We start from the raw sequence: 20,089 nt of genomic DNA, 5'->3' as shown, positions 1-20,089 counted from the left end.
GTAAGAAAATTCACGAAAGCCATCAGTTGATTAATGATCCTTTATTTTTTTTTTTTTTATTATTGTTGTTACGTTGCAGATAATCCTTTGATGCTTCCCTTCCTCGGTCTCGTCTCATCGATCCTGGGAAATAATTTGTAGATGAAACCCGATGGGGGCAGAAATTCCAGTCTAGAAACAACTTCCCGTCCATCATTTTGAATTTTTATTCCCAAATCATTATTCATTTATAGACACACTAGTTATATAAGTCACTGAACTAGGATCGAACAATCGGTGATTTTTTTATACCAATATTTTCTCGACAATCACATAATAAAATCCATTTTGTTTTAAGTATTTACGTTTGGTCTGATTGCAAAAGAGCTCGATTTCAGACTTGTCTTGACAACTTTAACCATGTGTTCGCATGCAGAATGGTCCGTTCTGTGTCTCTTATTTTCTCTGTATACTAATTCAGTTTTTTCTCCAGCAGAAATATTTAAAAAAAACTTCCAACCCGATATAACACGACTGGGCAAATAGCTTTTCCATGTTTCCTCTGACGAACTAATGCTACTCCCGAGTTTTAATTTGATTTTCAATATTTGGTTATACGTTGCGTGTTGGATAAATTCCTGGCGATGTTCTTTTTACATTAAACGGATTGACTTGAGTGTGAATAATAATAATTTAAAAAAAACGCTCCGGTTAAAGTCGCAAAATAAAAAAAAGTTTTCCTTATCGACGTATATCCAACCGCAACGGGAACGACATCAGCAGCCGGCCTCGGTGGTGCTGGCGCAGGAAGTTTGACTTATTCAGTCACTTAAGCAGTCGTTATTCAAGTGAGCGTGCTAGAAAATGATGAAGGTGTGTTTCGTTTGCTACGCTCTCGTTCTGCTCAGCTGGACGTCGCGTGCCCAGGGTCAGTATATAAATAAAGAAGTCAAAGAATTTTTGAATTAATTTCAGTTTATCTTTTTTTGGTTTGAATGAATTTAAAAAGGAATCAAGTGCTACGAATGCGCCTCCAACTCATTAGCGAAAGACGAAAATTGTGAAACGGGCGTGTCACGCTCCGCGCCCAAATCGTGTCCTGCCACCGCCAAGTTTTGTGATTACGTCAAACTCAAAGTTGAAGCTGGTTTGGGTAACTATAGCAAAACGTATACTTCCGACGTGGAATTACGGGATTAAAACTCTTGTATTTTATTTTCAATCAGCAACCTTGAGTTTGGTGTACCGTGGCTGCGCTAGCGAAGACTCTGCCTGGATGCCAAAGAACGTGGGATTTGAAGACAAGAAAATGGGGATCGCAACCATTTCGTATCGATCCTGTAATAAAGATCTTTGCAATGGTGATTCCTGGAATAATTCCATGTACAATTCATCGCCAGGTTAGTACTGCTATACTACACTCGGGAACTCGCGGGAACAAGCTGTTATGTTCCAACAGCAAACTTTGTGTTATAAGGAAAATCCGGTTTTACTGAGAAATTTAGCCTTGATAATATTGATTTTGTCACGCAACAATGTTATAAATTTTTTTATAAAGACGACGTACACTATAAGAAATTCTTTTGAAAGTTCCCGGTTTATTGTGTCCTAGCTCCGACTTTATAGAGCTGGGTAACTTAGCAACGAATAATAAGGATAAGACTCATAGCTCATACCGTAGTTCTCTATGCCCTTCTTCGCCGTTTATGATGTCGAGTTGCTCTTATATTTAACTTGGATGCATAATCAGCTTTTGACAGATTGAAGTTACAAAGAGAAATAGGATGGGAAAAATTAAATCTTGCCAATTTCATTATTAAGTGTAAATGATTTTATTTTGAATATTATGATACATTAATTTACGAAAGATTTTAGGAAACGTGACTTTATAATCTCGCAATTTCTTTTGTTACGTTCTTTTTAGGGTTTTTCCTAGAGGGACATCTTTTCGTGTTGACCGTTTTGATTTCATTGTTCTCTTACTCTTGTCTGTAATTGAAACTCCATGAAAAACGACTAACCCAAATGGACAAAAAATATTTATCACTCAATTTCATCTCCATGATTAAATCGGAATGGTCGACGATATAAAATACGCTCAAAGCTAAACTAGACACCGTCACCTCGCTCTAAGCCAGATCAAAAACTTTCACTGCTTTTTGGTTATCAGCTCTTTTTAAATAATTTAATACCCCAGTTGCGATAGTACAATCGCCTTGATAAGGGGAAAAAAACCTTAGCTTTTGGGTGTTGTTTGTGAACTCTTCCATTCGACATTGCACGTCAATTGTCGAGGAGGTAAATAATAAATTATACTACAATAAAATTGACTTTAGTTCGTCTAACCACCAATGAAGAATCTTGTGGGCGTACTCGTCGTTTCTCTTAGTTTGGCGACGCTCGGCGACGGTAAGTGGACCCAAAACCTAAAAATAATCTACAGTAAATTGAGGATAAAATAAATCTAGGGGAAAAATCGCTAGATAGGACTGAGCTGTTACGTCTGCACTTCGAGCGATGTCGACTGGAACGAAGAGTGTGAAACTGGCAACCGGACCCTGTTGCCTTCCATTGAGTGTCCCGATTCCTACGATGGAAGAACAGCGTACTGCATCTACAAGAAAACACAGTGGAAAACAATCAGTAAGAAGGCCGTATAAATATAAGCTGTGGGAGGATGGCATGTTTATCGAGTAGGAAATCACCATTTTGAAATTTAGGTGGCGCTAATTCGGTGCTGCGCAGTTGCGCCGATGAGCCCTTGTACCGAAACGGCCAACAGGACCTGGAAGGTGGAAATCTAACTGTATGGTACCAGTCCTGCACTATGGACCTATGCAACAACGCCCCATCTCTTCCCAAAGGTATAACTGTTCATTTTATCGACCACTAATTACGTTTTATGAAGCGCTTTCTAACCTTCTCTATATTTGTATTATTAAGATCGAGCTATGGCGGTTTTGGCAACCCTTTTCTCGCTTGTTCTGGCCAATTTAGTCAAATAACGCCTTCACATTTTCGAAGATGAATCCGAAACGAGCTCCGGAAATCGGACAAATTTGCATTCGTTCATTTTTTTCGATCAAGTGTTTGCCCTGTATGCAAATGAATCTTGGCAATAGAAAACTAGATGGCGTGGACATGCTTACTTGTTAGATCATACAAATTCTACATACGTGCGAGTACGAGTTTCGTAATAATTTCGTTGGTTTAGAATTCGTTTTTATCTTTGCCACCTCGGAGGCGCTGTTTGCGTCGCAACTCATACATAATTGACGACCCGCTCGGGCATCAGCGACGATTGCCTGAAGCACACAGACGATCTAGCGGGGAAAACATGTAGGAGAGCTGGGCAAGAGCGCTAGCGCAGAGAGCGGGGTCGTAAAATTGAAATTTTTCTCCGTTGATTTTACCGTTAGACACTATTTATTTCCTGCCAGACCGCCCCATATTTAATTGCATGTTGCAAAAAAACAATGTTTGAATCTCCCGCCTCAGGTTGTGTCGTATTTTTAGTGTCCGATCTTATTTGTACGAGAGGAGGACGCAACAAACCCGCAGAGGTCATGCCGTCTTATTTTTTAAAAAAGTTACAAAAATGATTGTATTTACAATGCGCGCCGGAAGGGTCCCCCAGTACGTAGTACGTCGGTAATGTTGAAAATGACCTTTGAGTATAGGATAACGCATCGTTGAAAAATTCGTCGAAAAACTCCTTCAGACTCTGCGGAAAGCGACGCAAAACCAAAATGAAGAAAAAGATTAATTTTCTACATTTTTATATAACGTGGAGAATGGGCGAGAAAAAGAAAGAGCGCCGTATGCTGACAAAGAGATTTTTTTTTTGTTTTACCTTCTACCAAGACGAATTTTTTTTTCTTCAGTTGGATTCAAGCTCTCGGGCTAGGAAGACTCCCTATTGCCTCTGTGCCAAACACTCGGCTCGCTAATCTATACTGTTGGACGTACAGCATCCGTCTCTACAATCTTTTCGGTCAATCAATAGGTCAGTCAACTGTTTTGTCAGAAATTCGATGTTTTTAATTTTTTTACTTGGGAGTCTTTGCAAAGTTAATTTGAGATTGATTAGATATTAAATATGCAAATACCGCTGAAGCTGGATGAGGATTAGTTTACTGCTTAGTATTTAATAACGCTCAAATTTGTTTAATTTGAAAACTTATTTTTACTTTGCCATTTGATGAAAAACTATTACAAATTAGAAAGAAAGTTTGGAAATTTTGATTAAGTATTCAATTCACGATCTCCGATTCCCCCTACGTGTCAATATCAGCAAGATCCATGATTTCATGACTTTGCTGAATCAGATGATATACGTATTTTTTAAACACCGCGCTCAAGGCTACGTAAATAACTGTGGCAATACTCAGCATTAAAAAAAAAAAAAAAGAACTGTGTGTAACGTCTTCTTTTAGCGTCGTTTTGAATATCCTTTCACTTTCGCAGAGTCACTGTTGATTTGTCTTTCAACTGAACTTTCACTATAGCCGTACAATAAACTCCACCGCGACTTTTCCCATTTGCCTAAGAGTTCTCGTTGCTGGAAATCGTTATTGCAGCATTGCAAACGCTTCCAAGCGGCGTTCCTATTTTTGTTTTTTGTTGTTCCTCTATCGGTTATGTCTCGGCTTTCCTCCCATTCAGAAAACACTGCCGAATTGAAACGAGCTCCAAAGGGGACGTTGACTGAATATAATAGAAAGTGTCCCTATTAAAAATCGGCAAAAAGAGCCAGTTACATCATATTTAGAGAAGTTTTATTACATTTACAACTCCATTTCGTGGGCTTCCACATGTTTACAAGAGAGAAGCAACGCCGTAAAGCAGCAGACATAGGTTTGCGTCATTTTTTTTTACGTGAATCGCTTGTCAAGGGCATTTGAAACCAGTTTCTCTTATTTTAACGCTTTATACTATAGGCTACTACACATTGCTGATGGTGATGTTTTTGAAAGCCCCTAGATCCCTAGAAAGTTTCGATCGGTTTCACACAACCCAACGAAACCTTTTCTTTAACTTGCAGTATGTAAATTGATTAATCCAAAAACCAACTCATTATTTTATTTTCCTTATTAAAAGAGAAACGAGTCGAGTTATACATGTTCTCTGTGGTGCTCATCGTATCATTTGGTAGTCTGTTCACAAGAGATTATATAACTTGTTGTAGTTTGCGCTTCTTTGTTGTGTTGACTGTCGCTGACGCCTGGTGGCGCTAGTAGTAAATGTTTTTATCAGACGACGTTAGTTGTCAAACGCGAAAGTCAAAATACAAAACATATTCCGAAAAGAGTTGATCGTCCTCCCCTTATCATTTCGCAATCTGTGGCTTCATTTAGTTCTCCGTCACACTTAAGCCACGCAAACTCTTTTTCTTTTGAAAAAAATCATTCTAGTCATCTCACGAAAATGGCTCTCCGATCAAACAGGTTTGATCTGCAACATTGCTACTTCTCTAACTCATTTGGGATTATGTAACTTGCTGTATAAATTTACTTTGTACTGCAATCATATTTATCCCAAACATTTTTGGGAAAAACTCATTTCTTTCATATCTTGCTTACTAGCTAGTTATCGTAAAAATGCAATTAATGCTGTATTGAAATTTTGTGTATTTATTTAAATGACTGTTAGAAGGAGGAATGCATGTTAAGTTACAGTTGCATTCTTGCTTCATTTACGTGAATGAAACCTACTTTTATTTTATCACTGACTTAATTTACATTTTCTTTCGTTATCACTCCCTGTTAAAGTGACAAGAATAACTTAATCATAAATCTCGTTAAATCAGGATGACAATGTTTAATGGGAAATGTTTGATCTTCTCTTTTTAGTAGCAGAAGAACACCCCGGTTCGAGGAGTCTGAGGATAGTGTCACAGAACCGTTGATCTCTCAGACTAACTTAAACATGAATTCATCTGATAAGTCGACGAAGCTGTCCACTTTTTTCACTTCAAAGCAGAATATTTACAGCATTTATGTTTTGCTACTATTTCTGATAACTTACTTGTTGAATCAACTTGATCGTTACATGCTGGCCATAGTAACGAAACCTTTAGCACAGGCGAGTTTTTTTTTTCTTTAGTTTGGGGTGAATTTTTTAAAACATCCCTTGGCATTTATCTTTTTCTTTATTAGGAAATTCATTACGGAGATCAAGGATGTATGACCAACACCTCGGCCACATTTCCAACCCCACAAGTAGTGTGTCAAAAGCTGACCAATGAATCTAGGTATTTTTTTTACTCTTTATTTTTCAAATTACTTAACTCCTAACACATTTTGTATTACTGTTATTTGAAGCTGTGCTCAATTTCTGTACAATGATACAACTTTTGGAGGTTGTAAATGGGACTACACAGGACAAGGTTTTGACTATCAGATTCTTGCTGGACCAATTTTCATCTTGATTTACACGTTTGCCGCTATCCCTGTTGGTATTGCAGCTGACCTCTATAACAGAAAAGTAAGTCATTTGAAGCTTTGTATCTGAAATTTTCGTTTTGAAATGATGACAGGTGCTCTCTGTTTACTCGGAGAATTCTAACTGCAGTTGTTTTCTGGCTAATACAGCAGTATTATTATTATGTTCAAGATTCATACTTATATGCAGGTACTCCTCGGCATCAGTCTTATTTTTTGGTCGGTGTGTACCCTCTTATCTGGATTTGTTACCAGCTACTGGCAATTGGCTCTCTTGCGATTTGGCTTAGGACTAGGGTAAATATCCCCAATTGTGTCGAAGAAAATATTTTTACGGATTGAATTTTTTTATTCACAGAGAAGCGGGATGCACTCCGTTTGCGACATCATTAATTGCCGATTATTTCGGCCAAGAGTTGCGTGGTCTGGCCATGGGCGTCTATAACTGGGGTATTTATACAGGGTACTCCCTGTCTTACGCCCTTGGCAATTTCATCACCGATGCCAATATCAATAACCAAGGATGGCGCTGGTAAAATGCCATATACAAAAATTTACAACATTTGAATTTGAAAACATCTGATTTATATCAAGGTCTTTTATCATCGCTGGAATTCCAGGAATTGTCATTGGTTTTATCATTTTATTGACGGTCAGAGAACCGAAACGCGGCGAAAAAAATGTTCCTTTAACGGTGAAAGTAGAGGTTTCTGTCGGAAACGCAGAACCTTCAACCAAAGAAAAATTCAAACAGATGTTCAAATTGATACGACCGTCCTTGTTGCTGTTGTGCATTGCAAGCTCTATTCGTAACGCTGGTAGGCAGATATTTGCTATTTCTATTTATTCTAAGTTACATATCTGCTTTTCTTTACGTAGCTGGCTACGTGTGGGCCTATAACACGCAAGTGTACTTCGATGGGCTCGGTCAAACTCCAACTCAGATTGGCACTTGGATGTCTTGGATCCCGGTTGTTGGCGGTTCCATTGGTATAATTTTTTTAAACCAAAATTGAGGAAATGTGTTTTGTAGCACCTTAACTTTGTATTTGTGCAACTTAGGTGTTGTCTTTGGCGGTTTTATTTCTGACCGAGTTGTTAAGCGAACGGGACCCCATGGAAGGATTTGGGTTTTGGCATTAAGTCAGATCATCTCGTCTCCTTTCGCTGCGGGAGTCCTGTTTCTTGATCCACCTTACTGTTACTTTAGCCTACTACCTAATTACATTATCGGTTTGTTAGATAAGTTGGTCCTCCTTAGGCTATGAAACTTAATTTGTTTTACATTTTTCTAGGCGAAATGTGGGTAGGTGTAGCTCTTGCCGTACTGGTTGAACTTGTGCCAGCCGACGTCAGGACTACTGCTGTAGCAGCTTACTTTTTCATCATTTCGAATATTGGTGGAAACATGCCTCTTTTAGTGCCTCCTGTCAAGAAAGCTTTCATCGACGCTGGTTATGGGGAGGTTGATTCTTTGCGGAGTGAGTTTAAAGTCTTAGTTCAACTTGATTATTCTGATTAAAACATCTTTTTATTTCAACTTTCACAGATACCCTTTATTTGTTTTTCCCCGGAGAATATATTCTGGGTGCCTTACTATTTCTCGTCTCACTGGTTGTTCTGCAACGTGATATTGAGTACATCAAACAACAGCAGGACAAGAAAATTGAAACTAATGAAGGATCCCAATCTCAATTGCCCTCTAATTATGGAAGCGCATCGACTCTGGCTACCGATGACTGAATCAATCGCCAGAGAAACCTAATCGATATAAAGCTTCTATAATCGTGCTTAGCCCTCAGATTCACGCGTAATATTATGTTGGTTTTTATTTGTACGGAATGGAATGCGCGCAACTAAAAAACTTCAAAGAGCATCTTTATGTTTTCTCTGAAGCAATGATGGCATCATAAGTAACTGAAGGTAACGGAAAGTAATTAAGTTATATGGTATTATTTCCAGGATTATATTTTTATAGCACTATACTTATTGTATCAGTTATAATTTGAAGATTATTTTAGTAAAGAACAAGTTTAAATTAAATTATGATGTTATTGCAGCTCTTCATAACGAAATCTACTAATCATTTTAAAATGAATTGATAGGCTCATATGTATTTGAGTTCATTCAATTTATTCTAATTCCAAAGGTTTCTATTTGATCCGGTTGAGAACCCGTACAGGTAGAAAGGAAAGGCAATAACTAACCTACGCATAATTTAATTGAGAACATTAAATTGGCAATGGATTTAAACGAATAATTTAAAAAAAAGACACAGACGATTCATTTTTACTTTTTCATTAGAACGACTGAGATCACTGGTAAACTGACTGAAGTTCCATTACAGAGGACGAGATCAAATGACTGGCCAAACATTTTCGCTCAGCATTGAGGGTTCGAAGAAATACATAGTGCATTGTGAACAGAGAAAGGCAAAACAACACACTGAAAACGCTATGGTGTGATATGCAAATTACAATAGCTAGTCTACATCAAAGAAATGATAGAATCCTTCGGTAAGGATCGATTTCGAATTATGTTGAGAAAACATCCGTGCTTGAATTGGTTGGCATGTGCAGAGTACGAGACGCATTGGAAAGAAATGTGAATGGCAGAGAAGTAAGACCGACCGAGTTTCGTCGGAGAAAAATCAATCAAGAATGGAAAGTTATTCGGAAGAACAAAGTGAGGATGTCAAAACGATGATGCTCTGTGCGTCTACAAATGACTGGATCACAATAGGGAATCTCCACCGGAAAAGAAGCAGATTTCCGAATCCGTCGTGATCGCAGCTCAAAGGATCTCTCTGCTTGGTTCTATAAAAACGGAACTGAGTTCCAAATGATCGATCAACGTATACATGGCCCGTTCGAGCGAAGTTTGCAGCAAGAGCTCGCTTTCGGGAAGAGGGGGCTGCGAACGGGGAAGTAGAGCTGGCCAATGTTTAAAGGCCCGGTGAAGGCGAAGGGCCACGCAACAGAAGATGAAACGCAGTAACAGTAGCCGTAAGAAGTCGTCGCCAAGGAAAGGCAGATAAGATGACTCTGTAAAAACAAATCAAATAATATTCGAATCAGATCATGTTCATTTAAGAGAGAATCCCGTGGTTCAATTAATACCAATGCCTTTAACGCGGGTCAATAGCCGACTAGCTTCTGCCAAGAATCGATCAACAAAAGCTTGGCCCGTTTCCCAGAGGTGATAGGGTATTTCTTTGATTTTACCAAGGACGCATATGGCGGTGAGAGGACTGTGCAGAAAAAGAGTAAGGAGGCCTCCTTTAGGATGCAAGTCTGCACGAAAGAATAATAATCATTAATATGGACCGCATACGTTATGGACGTAAACTTTAAGCAATAACCTTGGTACTGGGATGGGACGTCCTGTGGGGACATGAGTATCACCAAAGGTTGGCCGAATAGTATCGGAACACTCTGGAAGACCCAACTGTTGTCGGAATCCACGATGAGAAAGAGGGGTTTTCGCATAAAGGGGATTAAATCACCAGGATATAAACAGTTCAGTTCCTTCACTTGAGAACCACGCTTATTTCCACTTTGATCCGGCTCTCGTTTACTGTTGGTACAAACACCACCCATATCGTATCCTAAAATTTAATCAAAGAAAATGAAGCCCAAAACAACAAACGATATTATTCAATTGAAAATAAGAAAACTAATATCTGATCACATACGGTCTTCAGAAGAACTGGAAGATGGAAACAGGCCGTCAGCCGAAATGTAGAGTAACAGGGCGCCGTTTAAGGGTAACTCTTTAAAACCCGATGCGAGAAATACCAACAGTTGACTAAGTGTTGGTTTATACAGAAGATATTTGTGTGGATTCTCTCGTTTCAAGGGACGATCATTAGCCTCCTGCAATAAGTATCCAATTAATACAAATTAAGGGTTAATCTTAATCTTAAACTTTAAAAATTATAATTTACCATGGACGGTGCCCGTGACGGAAGGGAGTAAGCTTGGTATGAAGCATCTTCCTGGGGCTCTCTTTCAAGAGTTTGTAATATACGGAACATGTCAAGAGTCAATTCACTGAATTTCACTTGATCATTATTATTTCCAAAAATCAGAACTTCTTGGAGAGTTAAATCCATCGCAGGACTTTTCTCCACCGGAGGAGTAGTGAGCGGGCTTAGCCTGGAAAATTTCAGGTAAGAATAGTTATTATATTGGATACATTACAACGTTAACATAATACATACCTATGAGAAATGACCATGGGATTAGAATCGGCATCCAGTATGTTTAAAATGGCGTCGGCCTCTAGAAAGGACTTGATTTCACCTAGAACCAAAGACCACTCTAGTTGATCATCTGGTTCATATGTACTGGTGTATTCATCAACATACTTTGAAAGCTCCTTGAATTGTTATTAAGAGGTTCAATATCAGTTTAAAAGCTACTAAATCAAATTTAATTTTTTTAAGTATTTTAAAGTATTACCCTAACTAATTCTCTGACTAGTTTCATTTTCTTCAGCAAAAGACACACAACTATGAATCTGGCATAGTATCTCAGCTTTTTCACAACTAGATCAGACCTATTTTTAAAAGTAGACCAAACATGATTGATAACACTCATAATTAGGAATCATCTTCATATCAATAGGAAAAATACTTAGAGCCTCCATGGTGATCTTCTTTGGTAATCCTAGAATAATATGACCTTGCTCTGATTGCAGAGTAGAATGAAAAGGCTTCATTTAAATAGTTAGTTTCACTTGTCCGAAGGCTGCAAACAGAGTTTAAAATATTGAGTGAATGTTAAGAAATGTATATTGTATGTTATTTGATTATATATATTTCTTACTAGTAATGGTAATAAAGCTGTCCTATTTTAGATGCAATTTCACCTATTTGCCACCTCTTTAGGTCATACTTGACATCAAGGATTTGCCTATGTTGTTGCTGAAATTTCCACAATTTTGTGTACACGTCAAAAGTGCGCCCAAAGTATGCCTGCCATTGTTTATGGCCATACTGAGGCAAGTCTCTAAAAACATGAAGAAAATAAAGAAAATCATAACATTTTCTCAATCCTTGTCGTATTATAAAGCCGATGGCCGTTATATGGAAGAGGTTGGTTCATCCACTGCTGGTTACAGTACTTGGATAATCTTCCTCAATAACAAAACAAAATTACCTTAATCCATTGAAAAGTTGTTTTGATTTTTCTTGTAGTTGGCAAAACTCATTGATAATCCTACGTTCATTTTCATCCAGTTCAGCCATTCGTTGGCTTTTTCCACTATATTTTATTTTTTCTTCTTACTGTTGACAATTCAATTGCCTCAGGAGTCGAGAATTCGGGGTTGCCTTTAAAGATATGAATAAAACTTTATATTTTCATATCGTTATTCATCGATAGAATAAACATTGAATTTAATAAATGAATTTAAAATAATTCAATTCAGTACGTTTTTTTATAATTTGTAAATATTTCCATTCGGCAACTTTTCGCAAAGCCCTAAACCTAGGCCATAGACAAGTTCGGGATGCTGAGTTGCACAACCGCAAAATTAGGATCGTGCGCCAACGAGTTTTTGTAACGTTGTGGGGATAGTAGAAAGCGGGTTTTTTATTATTTAAGCATAGAATTACTTATCTAATCTTAGAAATGTTCAGGATTATCGTTGTTTAGAACATTCTGCTTTTTATAGAGTAATTTGAAATGTATAATTCAGCTTAGTTTACCCATTAAAATTAAAGAAAGTCCAAGCCTGGGATGCTGTTTAGTCTTTTCTTGTGTGTTTGAGCTTGTCACTTGTCAGCAGATCTGTCAAAAAACACAAGAAAAGACTAAACAGCATCCCAGGCTTGGACTTTCTTTAATTTTAATGGGTAAACTAAGCTGAATTATACATTTCAAATTACTCTATAAAAAGCAGAATGTTCTAAACAACGATAATCCTGAACATTTCTAAGATTAGATAAGTAATTCTATGCTTAAATAATAAAAAACCCGCTTTCTACTATCCCCACAACGTTACAAAAACTCGTTGGCGCACGATCCTAATTTTGCGGTTGTGCAACTCAGCATCCCGAACTTGTCTATTTGTTGTGTGTGTCACTTTATTTTATTTTGGAATTGCAAGAGTAAAGGGTTTTCCAAACGGAACGCCCCTTTTCCCTCGAAATATACTTCATTGTTCCACTTAATTAAAAGTGGCCGGAAGCTGATCAGATCACCCAGTCTTAAAGGGTTATCAAACTGTGTAAAGTTGTTCCATCATCATGGTTCCTGTCAGTTCTAAGTTACAGAACGAAATGCTACTTGACCTAGCGCGCAATTTACGCCAAGAGAGATTACTCATTGGTTCCGAACGACAGAATCTACAGACTCTCAATAAAAAGGTAATTCATGTTTAAGGCCGAAACAGTAAGAGCATTCCTGTCTATACATAGCAACTAGCACTAACACGATTGTTCTACTGATTGTCTATATTCTCCACCAATGTCTCCAACATAACATCTTCTTGTATAACCTTGATTTAACTGTTAAAATGTCATTGCTTGTATGTGACCAAATATGGCATGAAACTAAATTATTTTTTTGTTCAATTGTAGGTGTCAGAGGCACTTGAAAAGCTTCATCAACTTGCTTGGGTTGCCAGTCAGCAAAGAATCAATCTTGATGGCCTAATAATCTCCCGTCTTGAGGTCAGTCCATCCTTTTCCTGCCAACAGGCTAATGCTCTGGAGGGAGCCTGTTTCATTGAGGGTTATAGACACTTGGGTTTCCATGAAGCTCTCTTCAGTGAATTCCTCCAACGGTTAAGAGAAAATGCACCCTTGTTAGCTGTGTGCTTGGCCAGTGGCGAGAAGCTCAGCCCTGAAACCATGCCCACAGTCATCAGTGTCGTCACTTCCAGTCTTTATGCAAACTTCCTGTTGGGTGATGATGAAAAGTACTGCCTACAACTCTTGAAGCATTTGATGGAATTGCAACTTGTTAGTTCTGAAAACCCAAGGAGGTAATTTCCAGCATATATTTGTGTGGCTATGAATTAGATCTAACTTGGTAATTGTATTTAAAGACTTCTCCGACATGGAAGCTGCGCCTTTAGTCGGTTGTACAAAGCATTTACCGAGGGGCTATTCTCAGCCAAAGTTTTTCTAACGGCTGCCCTTCACGACCCTATTCTTTTCCTGTTAATGGAAGATGAGATGTATCTTGACGTTGATCCAATCCGGGCCATCAACCGCTACCCATCCTATGAGCGAGAGAAACGATTTGGTCGCGAAGGCACACCAGAGTTTAATTCCGCTATTCAAAAATATCGCACCACTGCTATCGATCGTCTAGTTCAGCTGACACAAAGATTTGTGTCAGGTTTAGCTGCCAGTGTCGCTTGTTTTCCATCGAGGTATCTAACAAAATGATTTATGCCAATTTTCTAATGGAAACCACTAATCATTTTTTTTTTTCTATCGTAGTGTCGCCTGGTTAGTTCGTCAAATGCGATCACTCTTAACCCATTCAATGCGAATTGATGCACGGCAAGTTCACGCTATTTGCGTTGATTTGGTCTTCGCATTCTTCATCTGTCCTGCCATTGTCAACCCAGATCCATGTGGTATCGTCGAGGCCCCAATCTCGCCAATAGCCCGGTCCAATTTGATTCAAGTGGCCCAGATCCTTCAGGTGTTGGTTCACTCTAAATGGGAACCTTTTGATCCTAAACTGGATGACCTTTACTCTCGTTTCGACAAAGACTGTGTGTCATCGATTTTGGATGCAATTCTAGATGACGGAACTCCATCAGCCAATGTGACCCCCTTTTCTCCTTCATCAACTCAGTCATCTCCATCGGCAGATCCGTCAGTCGATACTCATAGACTTTTATTAGGTTTGAATCGCTCTGTCGCTCTGGTGACCGAAAGCGAATTGCAGACTTTCGTTCAATTCCTTCGGACCGTACTAGCAAATGATGGACTAGAAGCAAATGATAAGAGAACGCTTGAAAGTTTGCTGCAGCCTGTACCCCTGTTATGCTCCCCAGTCAAATCTACTCTGTCGCAGAGTAACGGAGATTTGACTCCTTCCTCAAATGGATTAACTGTAGAATCTTCCGGGTCTTCGCCGAAAGGAAAACGGAATCTCCTAGATAAAGTCAATATTCGTGTTCGCTCTAAAGCTGCCAATCTTCTTCAAAGAGACAGCGACCATTCTTTTGGCATTTGGTCCAGTTCTGACGATTCTGGTGAATTGGGCACGCCTCGTCATTCAAACGGCGAAGAATCTCCTAGTTCGTCAGGGGCTGTCATCGGGCACGTCCTAGTCATCCCCTTTAGTAGCAAAAATGAAGAATGCATTGGCATGTTGTCAGAGCAACAAGTCTTGGCAATTGAACAGGAAAAAGAGTCAACTCGAGCATCGTTGGATGGCAGTTCTGTTCAAGGCGCCGAAGAAATGCAGCAAAATCCCGTACAAGAAAAACGGACTCGTTTCTCTTTGTCGCACGACGAAGGATCTATCGGAAATACAAGCGACAACCTTGAGGCTGTATCAGAAGCTGCATCTAACCACAGTGTTGAATCCTCAGTGGAGTCGGAGAACGACGAAGCAGAGCAAGATCCGATTGACAATCTTTCGGATATGGTATCAGCTAATGTTTCAGGTAGAGGTTCGCCTAATGTCTCTGGAAGAGATACTCCGTCTTCTCAGGTAACAAAAAAAACTTTGTTATCTTGTGTTAACTGTTTTAATCAAATGTTGTTTTCCCCTCAAGGTTACTGAAGGAGATGAGGGTGCTTCGAGAAGTGGCATTAATGAACAACGGCCGTTGTTAATGCAGGCCGTTCCGCCCAAGCCTTCGGACATTGATGACCGGTTTGGTCGTTTTGATGTTAAAGATCTGATTCTAGGCGATGAGACCCGATCGCTTGTTAGTGATTCTTGGAGCACCGATGTTTTGGGTAGTGATAGTGAACTAGCAAACGAGACCGCTGATAGGGATCGACAGTCTGACAGGTGATTTATATGATGTCTAAAACACATTCAAGGACACGTTGTTAACGTTTGGTTTTTCCATCCCTAGACCGCCACTTGAAGATATTGTTCTTCCAGGCCGTCACTTACTCGTGGAAGCAGAAGCAGGACTATTTGACGTCTCAGAGACGGCATCTGAAGCCTGGAGCACTGACGTTGTTACCTCGGACACTGAACGAATGGCGGAAGTGGATACAGATGAAACCAGTAGTGTGGCTCGTTCGGAAGCTGACAGCGAGCAAGACTCTACAACATCCATGCTCGCTGTCAACGCTGGGTCATCTCATTTGGGCGCCATCCAGCGAATTCGTGGGAGAATGTCGGGCAGCCTTTTCCGTCCAATACGAGAAGCAAGTGTGGAACAGCTTCAAAACTTAAGCCTTCAGTCACGCTCAGCACCCCAGCAGGAATCTTCTTCCAACGTTTCCAACGGCCCAATGTCTTCTTCCTCTTCATCTTGCAGCAGTCATGGCAGTATAGCTAGCAGTGCAAAAGGATTGGCAACCTCAACTGCAGCTGTCGGGGCTATGGTGAATACGACTTCGTCTTCTGCAATTGGAACGGCAACTTCAATATCAAATGGTGGTCAACAAGCGTCAACAGGTGCCATTCCTAAGAGCATCAGTTTTGACAAAACAGCTGATCGCGGTGATAAAGAAAATTGCTACGATGACGAGAACAAAAACAAGCGAGGGTTTTTCCGCAACTTTAAACTTCCTTTCAAACGAGGAGGGCGTACTAAAGACCGTTCAAGTGCAGTTGATCATCCGGACAACGTAAATTACGCTAGTTATAACCGCTCCTTACGTAGATCAGCATCGGAAGAGGCCCGCACTGCATTAGCAACCGAAAGTTCAGATGACATTTTGGCGAAGTATCGTTCTAAAGGATCTAACCTCGCCGGCCAAGGAGATGCCAGCGCATCTAATGGAACTCAATCGATGGTGGCCTTCAATTTGGCTGAAGAACATTCAGTGGATGAGGATGAGGGTGAAGATGAACGCCAGCATATCGACCCATTAAATATCGAGTCATCATATGCTTTTGCTGATGCAAAGAGGAAGCTGAGACTCGTTCTTAGCACGGCGGACGTCCAGTCACTTCACGTCATGAACAATGCCACTGCTGCCAGCAATAGCACAGAGCACGAATTGATCATATTTCTCAAACTGCAACTAGCTGAAGCCATTAACCTGCAGGATCGCTCACTGGTCGCCCAGCTTCATGAGACGTTGCGTTGCGTCCGACTCTTTGACGCGATTGGATGCTCTAAGCTCTTTCATTCTCTTAAAGAGGACTACAAGGGTCGAGCACCTTACCTTTCATACTTGATCCAATGTCGTCAGTCATTGCTCTCCGTTTTGGCTCATTTAGAGCGATTGGCTAATCGCGTAGAGCAGGACAAGGCTGTCTGTCACCGTTTCCTCATATCCGTTTGCGTCCGCCTGTTTCTTGAGAGGCGAGAAAAGCAACTCAACGATTTCGTCGTTGAATTCCAGCAATTGCACGCAGCTGACGAGAAGGCTGACTGGCTTGAATCATTTCTGCATCGTCTTTCAGCAGAATTAGAACGCGATTCCATGTGGCAATCTGCTAGTCGATACCAAATTGAGCTAGCCCAGACTGCTGTTGAACAAAGGTTGATGGCTTTGATTTATAATTATGCTCTTTATCCAAATGGCGATGGCGACGTTTCTAGAGATCAGGTATGTGTGAACCAACTAATAAGGAGGTTTCATTGATGAATAATTTGTTTTATATCCACAGGTTCTCTACGAGCACATTGAAAAGTTGGGACAAGTGGTTACTCCTAGCCACAAGGATTTGAGAATTCCTAAAATTTATCGCTACGAATGTCCTTGGCCATCAGCCCAGGCGGAATTGGTCTCTATTAGTGCTTACAAAACACCTCGTGATAAAGTAGCTTGCGTCATCCGCTGCGCCACAACCATTATGAATCTCCTTTCACTAGCCGCTGCTGCAGCTGAACGTGGCGTCCCGGCCGCTGATGATTTCATGCCCGTTTTTGTCTTCGTCATAATCAAGGTACTACTTAAAAAAAAAGGAATTTCTTTATTCACAACTCATATTTAAAATTTACGTAATCTGTTAAGGCTAATCCTCCTTGTCTGCTGTCGACCGTTGAGTACGTCAACAGTTTCTTTGGCAACCGCTTGGAAGGAGAAGATCAGTATTGGTGGACGCAATTCTGCTCGGCTATCGAATTCGTCAAGACGATGGATTACGGACATTAAGCGCCACATAAAGTGCGGCAAAAAAATCCGTGCCATAAGTTACAGGATACTTGTTCTGCTATAGAACATTATTAATCTCTTTTGTGGTGGTTTAAATAACGTACCTTTTACATTTTTGGTTTGCTCATATTGTTGACAGTAAGCAGAGGAAACTGTACATGTCATTGTACATATTTGTTATTTGTTGCAGAGTTAGTACTTTATTTGGCATTTCAGAGGGTTGCGATAAGAATATTAGCAATCAAGATCGTGATGGAAAGCTTGTTTCATGACATTTTTAGTTCTTGTTCATCATAGTTTACCTCATTTTGTAAATATATAGATTTTGCTTCAGTTCGTTTGCCTTGTTTAGCCTAATGTTTTCCATAGGATACTACCAACGCGAGAAGTTACAGCAGCCGAGACGATGCTAAGTCTTTCTCTTATTATGTATTGCTTATTACGTTTCTCTATTATTCTAAAATGTTTGACCCATTTAATATCGGTACTCACCTTATCCGATAGGCTCTAGAATAGTGTGCCTTAGATGTAGGTGTAGTTGGCCTGGCAATGAATCTAAAGACTTCCAACTTTAAACCATCGAACTATAAATCTTTAAAAAATGTTTAAACTTTAATTCCCAAATAATAACCAGGGATGCGGTTTTGCTTTTACAATTTGCGCAGACCGACTGGCAATAGAAATCAATGTCATGCGAAATATATTTTAACAGCTATTTTCAATTGATGATTAGGGAATATCAGCAGACATTTTTCCTAATGATATTTTTTTTAAATTCGTGATAAGTACATCTATTGTCGAGCTACAAGATTCTAAATGCGGCATGCATAGGTGTGTTTTTTTTTATTTTCATCACAAAAATGTTTGATGACATTACATTTTCAATAGAAAACTGAGGTCAGAGTTGACTTCATGTTCTTTCGTTTGCTGGCCACGGACAAACAATCTTGCGGTTTGATTGGATATGCTTCCTTTAAGAAGAATTTGATCATCTTTCACTTGTAACCAGCTTCCCTCCCTCAAACCCAATACCGGTGGAGATTTTGCATTCGGAATGCCATGGTATTCTGATAAACGCGTTTCTCTAGATTCCTGTGAATTAAAAATATATATATATTAAAAATAGTACCGGTGTTTTTATTGCCAAATGGCAGTCACTAACCCCCATATGTTTAGATGTTGGGTCATGATCAAGGTAGTGTGGATTTATGTTGAAAGGAAGAAAGCCAAAGGCATCTAATGTGGGTGGATGCACTATAGGCATATCATTTGTTGTGCAAATGTTGATGGTAGCTAAATTTGTTCCAGCACTTGAGCCCATGTAAGGAATTCCATCCTAGATTTTAGAATTTTTAAAGTTTTGTTTTCAGAAAATCTTTGATGTGATAATGTAATAACACTATATACTTGTAAAACTCTGCTTTTTATGGCTTCAAGTAGATTTAAGTCATAGAGTGTTTTAAGCAACAAGAAAGTATTTCCTCCTCCAACAAAAAAGCTTTGAGCTTCCTTTACAGTTGCCAGTAAATTGTCTGACTTGTGAATGCTATTGAGTTCCAGCCCTGCAACCAAAACAACAAAAAATACAGTTAATCAATTATACACCAAAACAAACAAACAAACAAAACAGAACTTCTAGATGAATAAATACCAAATTCTAAAAATGCATCCTTCACTTTCTTTTCATAGGCATCATGGTCATGCGCTGCATATGGTATAAACACAATTTTAGACACACCATTTCTAAATCATTGGAATAAAATGAGTACACTAAATTTTATAGATGGATCAGGGTGAATACTCAGCAAAAAAGGCTTTGATGACATCAGAGGCGTAGTCTAGGTATTTCCCATTTTGTAACACTGAAGTGCTAAGAAGAAGTAATTTTCTCATTTTTCCTCACAAACTATGCACTATGTTAGTGCTAACAGAGAGAAGAAACAAACTTGTTTAAGGCAGTACAGGATGCTGATGCAGGATGTTTGTCAGTGTGATGCTGTCAAATGTCAAACTTTATGATTACCTATCAAAATTTGTTTTTGTCTGGGCGTCTGGGTGTCAGAATGTCAATCTAATAATCTTATTATCTATGTGCTCAGCCTGTCATAAGGCTGAATTGTGAAATTGTTGTTGGACTGTTGACCTAGGCTAGTGAATTGCGTAGTCAACTAGCAGACGGCAAATGTATTTGTAAACAAAAACAATGAGCCAAAAATTCTTTTCTCATTAAATAATTTATGTTTCGCTACATAAGTCCTCTTTAGTATTGCAATAAAAAATTCATCATGTGAAAAATTTAGCGCGCATTAAGTAAGATTTCGGTTGCTTCCAATTATTACATCACGTAATACAGTGATTTAGATTTAGAGGATTTCATTTGAGCTTTTCAAACATGCTTACA

At 39.3% G+C, this 20,089-nt stretch overlaps 4 protein-coding genes across 11 annotated transcripts; 2 read left to right on the top strand and 2 right to left on the bottom strand.

Annotated features, from left to right (window-relative positions):
• Window positions 1–3,853: 3,853 nt before the first annotated feature.
• Window positions 3,854–8,465, top strand: LOC124191387 (protein spinster homolog 1-like). 7 transcript variants are annotated; one of them, XM_046584580.1, is made up of 11 exons: window positions 3,854–3,985; window positions 5,832–6,063; window positions 6,138–6,232; window positions 6,303–6,465; window positions 6,595–6,719; window positions 6,781–6,954; window positions 7,017–7,240; window positions 7,302–7,412; window positions 7,485–7,655; window positions 7,718–7,903; window positions 7,972–8,465. In XM_046584580.1, the coding sequence occupies exons 2-11, from the start codon at window positions 5,908–5,910 to the stop codon at window positions 8,163–8,165; spliced, it is 1,599 nt and encodes a 532-aa protein (XP_046440536.1). In that variant the 5' UTR covers window positions 3,854–3,985; window positions 5,832–5,907; the 3' UTR covers window positions 8,166–8,465. The 7 variants fall into 7 exon arrangements, with proteins under 7 accessions (XP_046440536.1, XP_046440538.1, XP_046440539.1 ...); XM_046584582.1 differs by having other exon boundaries at window positions 3,857–3,985; window positions 5,835–6,063; XM_046584583.1 differs by having other exon boundaries at window positions 3,858–3,985; window positions 5,835–6,063; window positions 6,613–6,719.
• A 73-nt stretch (window positions 8,466–8,538) lies between these two features.
• Window positions 8,539–11,756, bottom strand: LOC124191386 (protein SCAI-like). The gene is made up of 10 exons (XM_046584575.1): window positions 11,585–11,756; window positions 11,252–11,434; window positions 11,060–11,173; window positions 10,886–10,982; window positions 10,645–10,802; window positions 10,369–10,579; window positions 10,117–10,297; window positions 9,784–10,029; window positions 9,542–9,715; window positions 8,539–9,466 (listed from the first exon to the last, which is right to left on the bottom strand). The coding sequence occupies exons 1-10, from the start codon at window positions 11,671–11,673 to the stop codon at window positions 9,216–9,218; spliced, it is 1,704 nt and encodes a 567-aa protein (XP_046440531.1). The 5' UTR covers window positions 11,674–11,756; the 3' UTR covers window positions 8,539–9,215.
• Window positions 11,757–12,484: 728 nt separating this feature from the next.
• On the top strand, window positions 12,485–18,021 carry LOC124191154 (GTPase-activating protein and VPS9 domain-containing protein 1-like). Its single transcript, XM_046584180.1, has 8 exons — window positions 12,485–12,795; window positions 13,009–13,415; window positions 13,479–13,808; window positions 13,879–15,109; window positions 15,174–15,415; window positions 15,483–17,139; window positions 17,201–17,479; window positions 17,548–18,021. Exons 1-8 carry the CDS (start codon window positions 12,676–12,678, stop codon window positions 17,686–17,688), a joined length of 4,407 nt encoding a protein of 1,468 aa, XP_046440136.1. The 5' UTR covers window positions 12,485–12,675; the 3' UTR covers window positions 17,689–18,021.
• A 442-nt stretch (window positions 18,022–18,463) lies between these two features.
• Window positions 18,464–19,872, bottom strand: LOC124191156 (alpha-aspartyl dipeptidase-like). Of its 2 annotated transcripts, none has more exons than XM_046584186.1 (6): window positions 19,712–19,872; window positions 19,490–19,656; window positions 19,340–19,431; window positions 19,096–19,250; window positions 18,851–19,024; window positions 18,464–18,780 (listed from the first exon to the last, which is right to left on the bottom strand). In XM_046584186.1, the coding sequence occupies exons 2-6, from the start codon at window positions 19,579–19,581 to the stop codon at window positions 18,562–18,564; spliced, it is 732 nt and encodes a 243-aa protein (XP_046440142.1). In that variant the 5' UTR covers window positions 19,582–19,656; window positions 19,712–19,872; the 3' UTR covers window positions 18,464–18,561. The 2 variants fall into 2 exon arrangements, with proteins under 2 accessions (XP_046440142.1, XP_046440143.1); XM_046584187.1 differs by having other exon boundaries at window positions 19,490–19,612.
• Window positions 19,873–20,089: the final 217 nt, after the last annotated feature.

This window comes from Daphnia pulex, chromosome 3 (assembly GCF_021134715.1).
Source record: "Daphnia pulex isolate KAP4 chromosome 3, ASM2113471v1".
NCBI lineage: Eukaryota > Metazoa > Arthropoda > Branchiopoda > Diplostraca > Daphniidae > Daphnia > Daphnia pulex.
Note: the sequence above shows the minus strand (reverse complement) of the source record. Positions and strands in the feature narration are given on the sequence as shown.

What these genes read in the sequence shown, in the direction of transcription:
- LOC124191387 (XM_046584576.1), top strand. Translation starts at nt 5,407, where the DNA reads ATGGCTCTCCGATCAAACAG. An exon ending in AAGCTCTATTCGTAACGCTG is followed by an intron (nt 7,241 to 7,301) that starts GTAGGCAGATAT and finishes TTCTTTACGTAG; the next exon opens with CTGGCTACGTGTGGGCCTAT. An exon ending in ACTACCTAATTACATTATCG is followed by an intron (nt 7,656 to 7,717) that starts GTTTGTTAGATA and finishes ACATTTTTCTAG; the next exon opens with GCGAAATGTGGGTAGGTGTA.
- LOC124191386 (XM_046584575.1), bottom strand. Translation starts at nt 11,673, where the DNA reads ATGGCTGAACTGGATGAAAATGAACGTAGGATTATCAATGAGTTTTGC. An exon ending in CAACTTTTCAATGGATTAAG is followed by an intron (nt 11,435 to 11,584) that starts GTAATTTTGTTT and finishes TCATGTTTTTAG; the next exon opens with AGACTTGCCTCAGTATGGCC. An exon ending in TTCCAGTTCTTCTGAAGACC is followed by an intron (nt 10,030 to 10,116) that starts GTATGTGATCAG and finishes ATTAAATTTTAG; the next exon opens with GATACGATATGGGTGGTGTT.
- LOC124191154 (XM_046584180.1), top strand. Translation starts at nt 12,676, where the DNA reads ATGGTTCCTGTCAGTTCTAAGTTACAGAACGAAATGCTACTTGACCTA. An exon ending in AGTTCTGAAAACCCAAGGAG is followed by an intron (nt 13,416 to 13,478) that starts GTAATTTCCAGC and finishes TTGTATTTAAAG; the next exon opens with ACTTCTCCGACATGGAAGCT. An exon ending in TTGTCTTCGTCATAATCAAG is followed by an intron (nt 17,480 to 17,547) that starts GTACTACTTAAA and finishes TAATCTGTTAAG; the next exon opens with GCTAATCCTCCTTGTCTGCT.
- LOC124191156 (XM_046584186.1), bottom strand. Translation starts at nt 19,581, where the DNA reads ATGAGAAAATTACTTCTTCTTAGCACTTCAGTGTTACAAAATGGGAAA. An exon ending in ATCAAAGCCTTTTTTGCTGA is followed by an intron (nt 19,432 to 19,489) that starts GTATTCACCCTG and finishes CCAATGATTTAG; the next exon opens with AAATGGTGTGTCTAAAATTG. An exon ending in TAAAAAGCAGAGTTTTACAA is followed by an intron (nt 19,025 to 19,095) that starts GTATATAGTGTT and finishes TCTAAAATCTAG; the next exon opens with GATGGAATTCCTTACATGGG.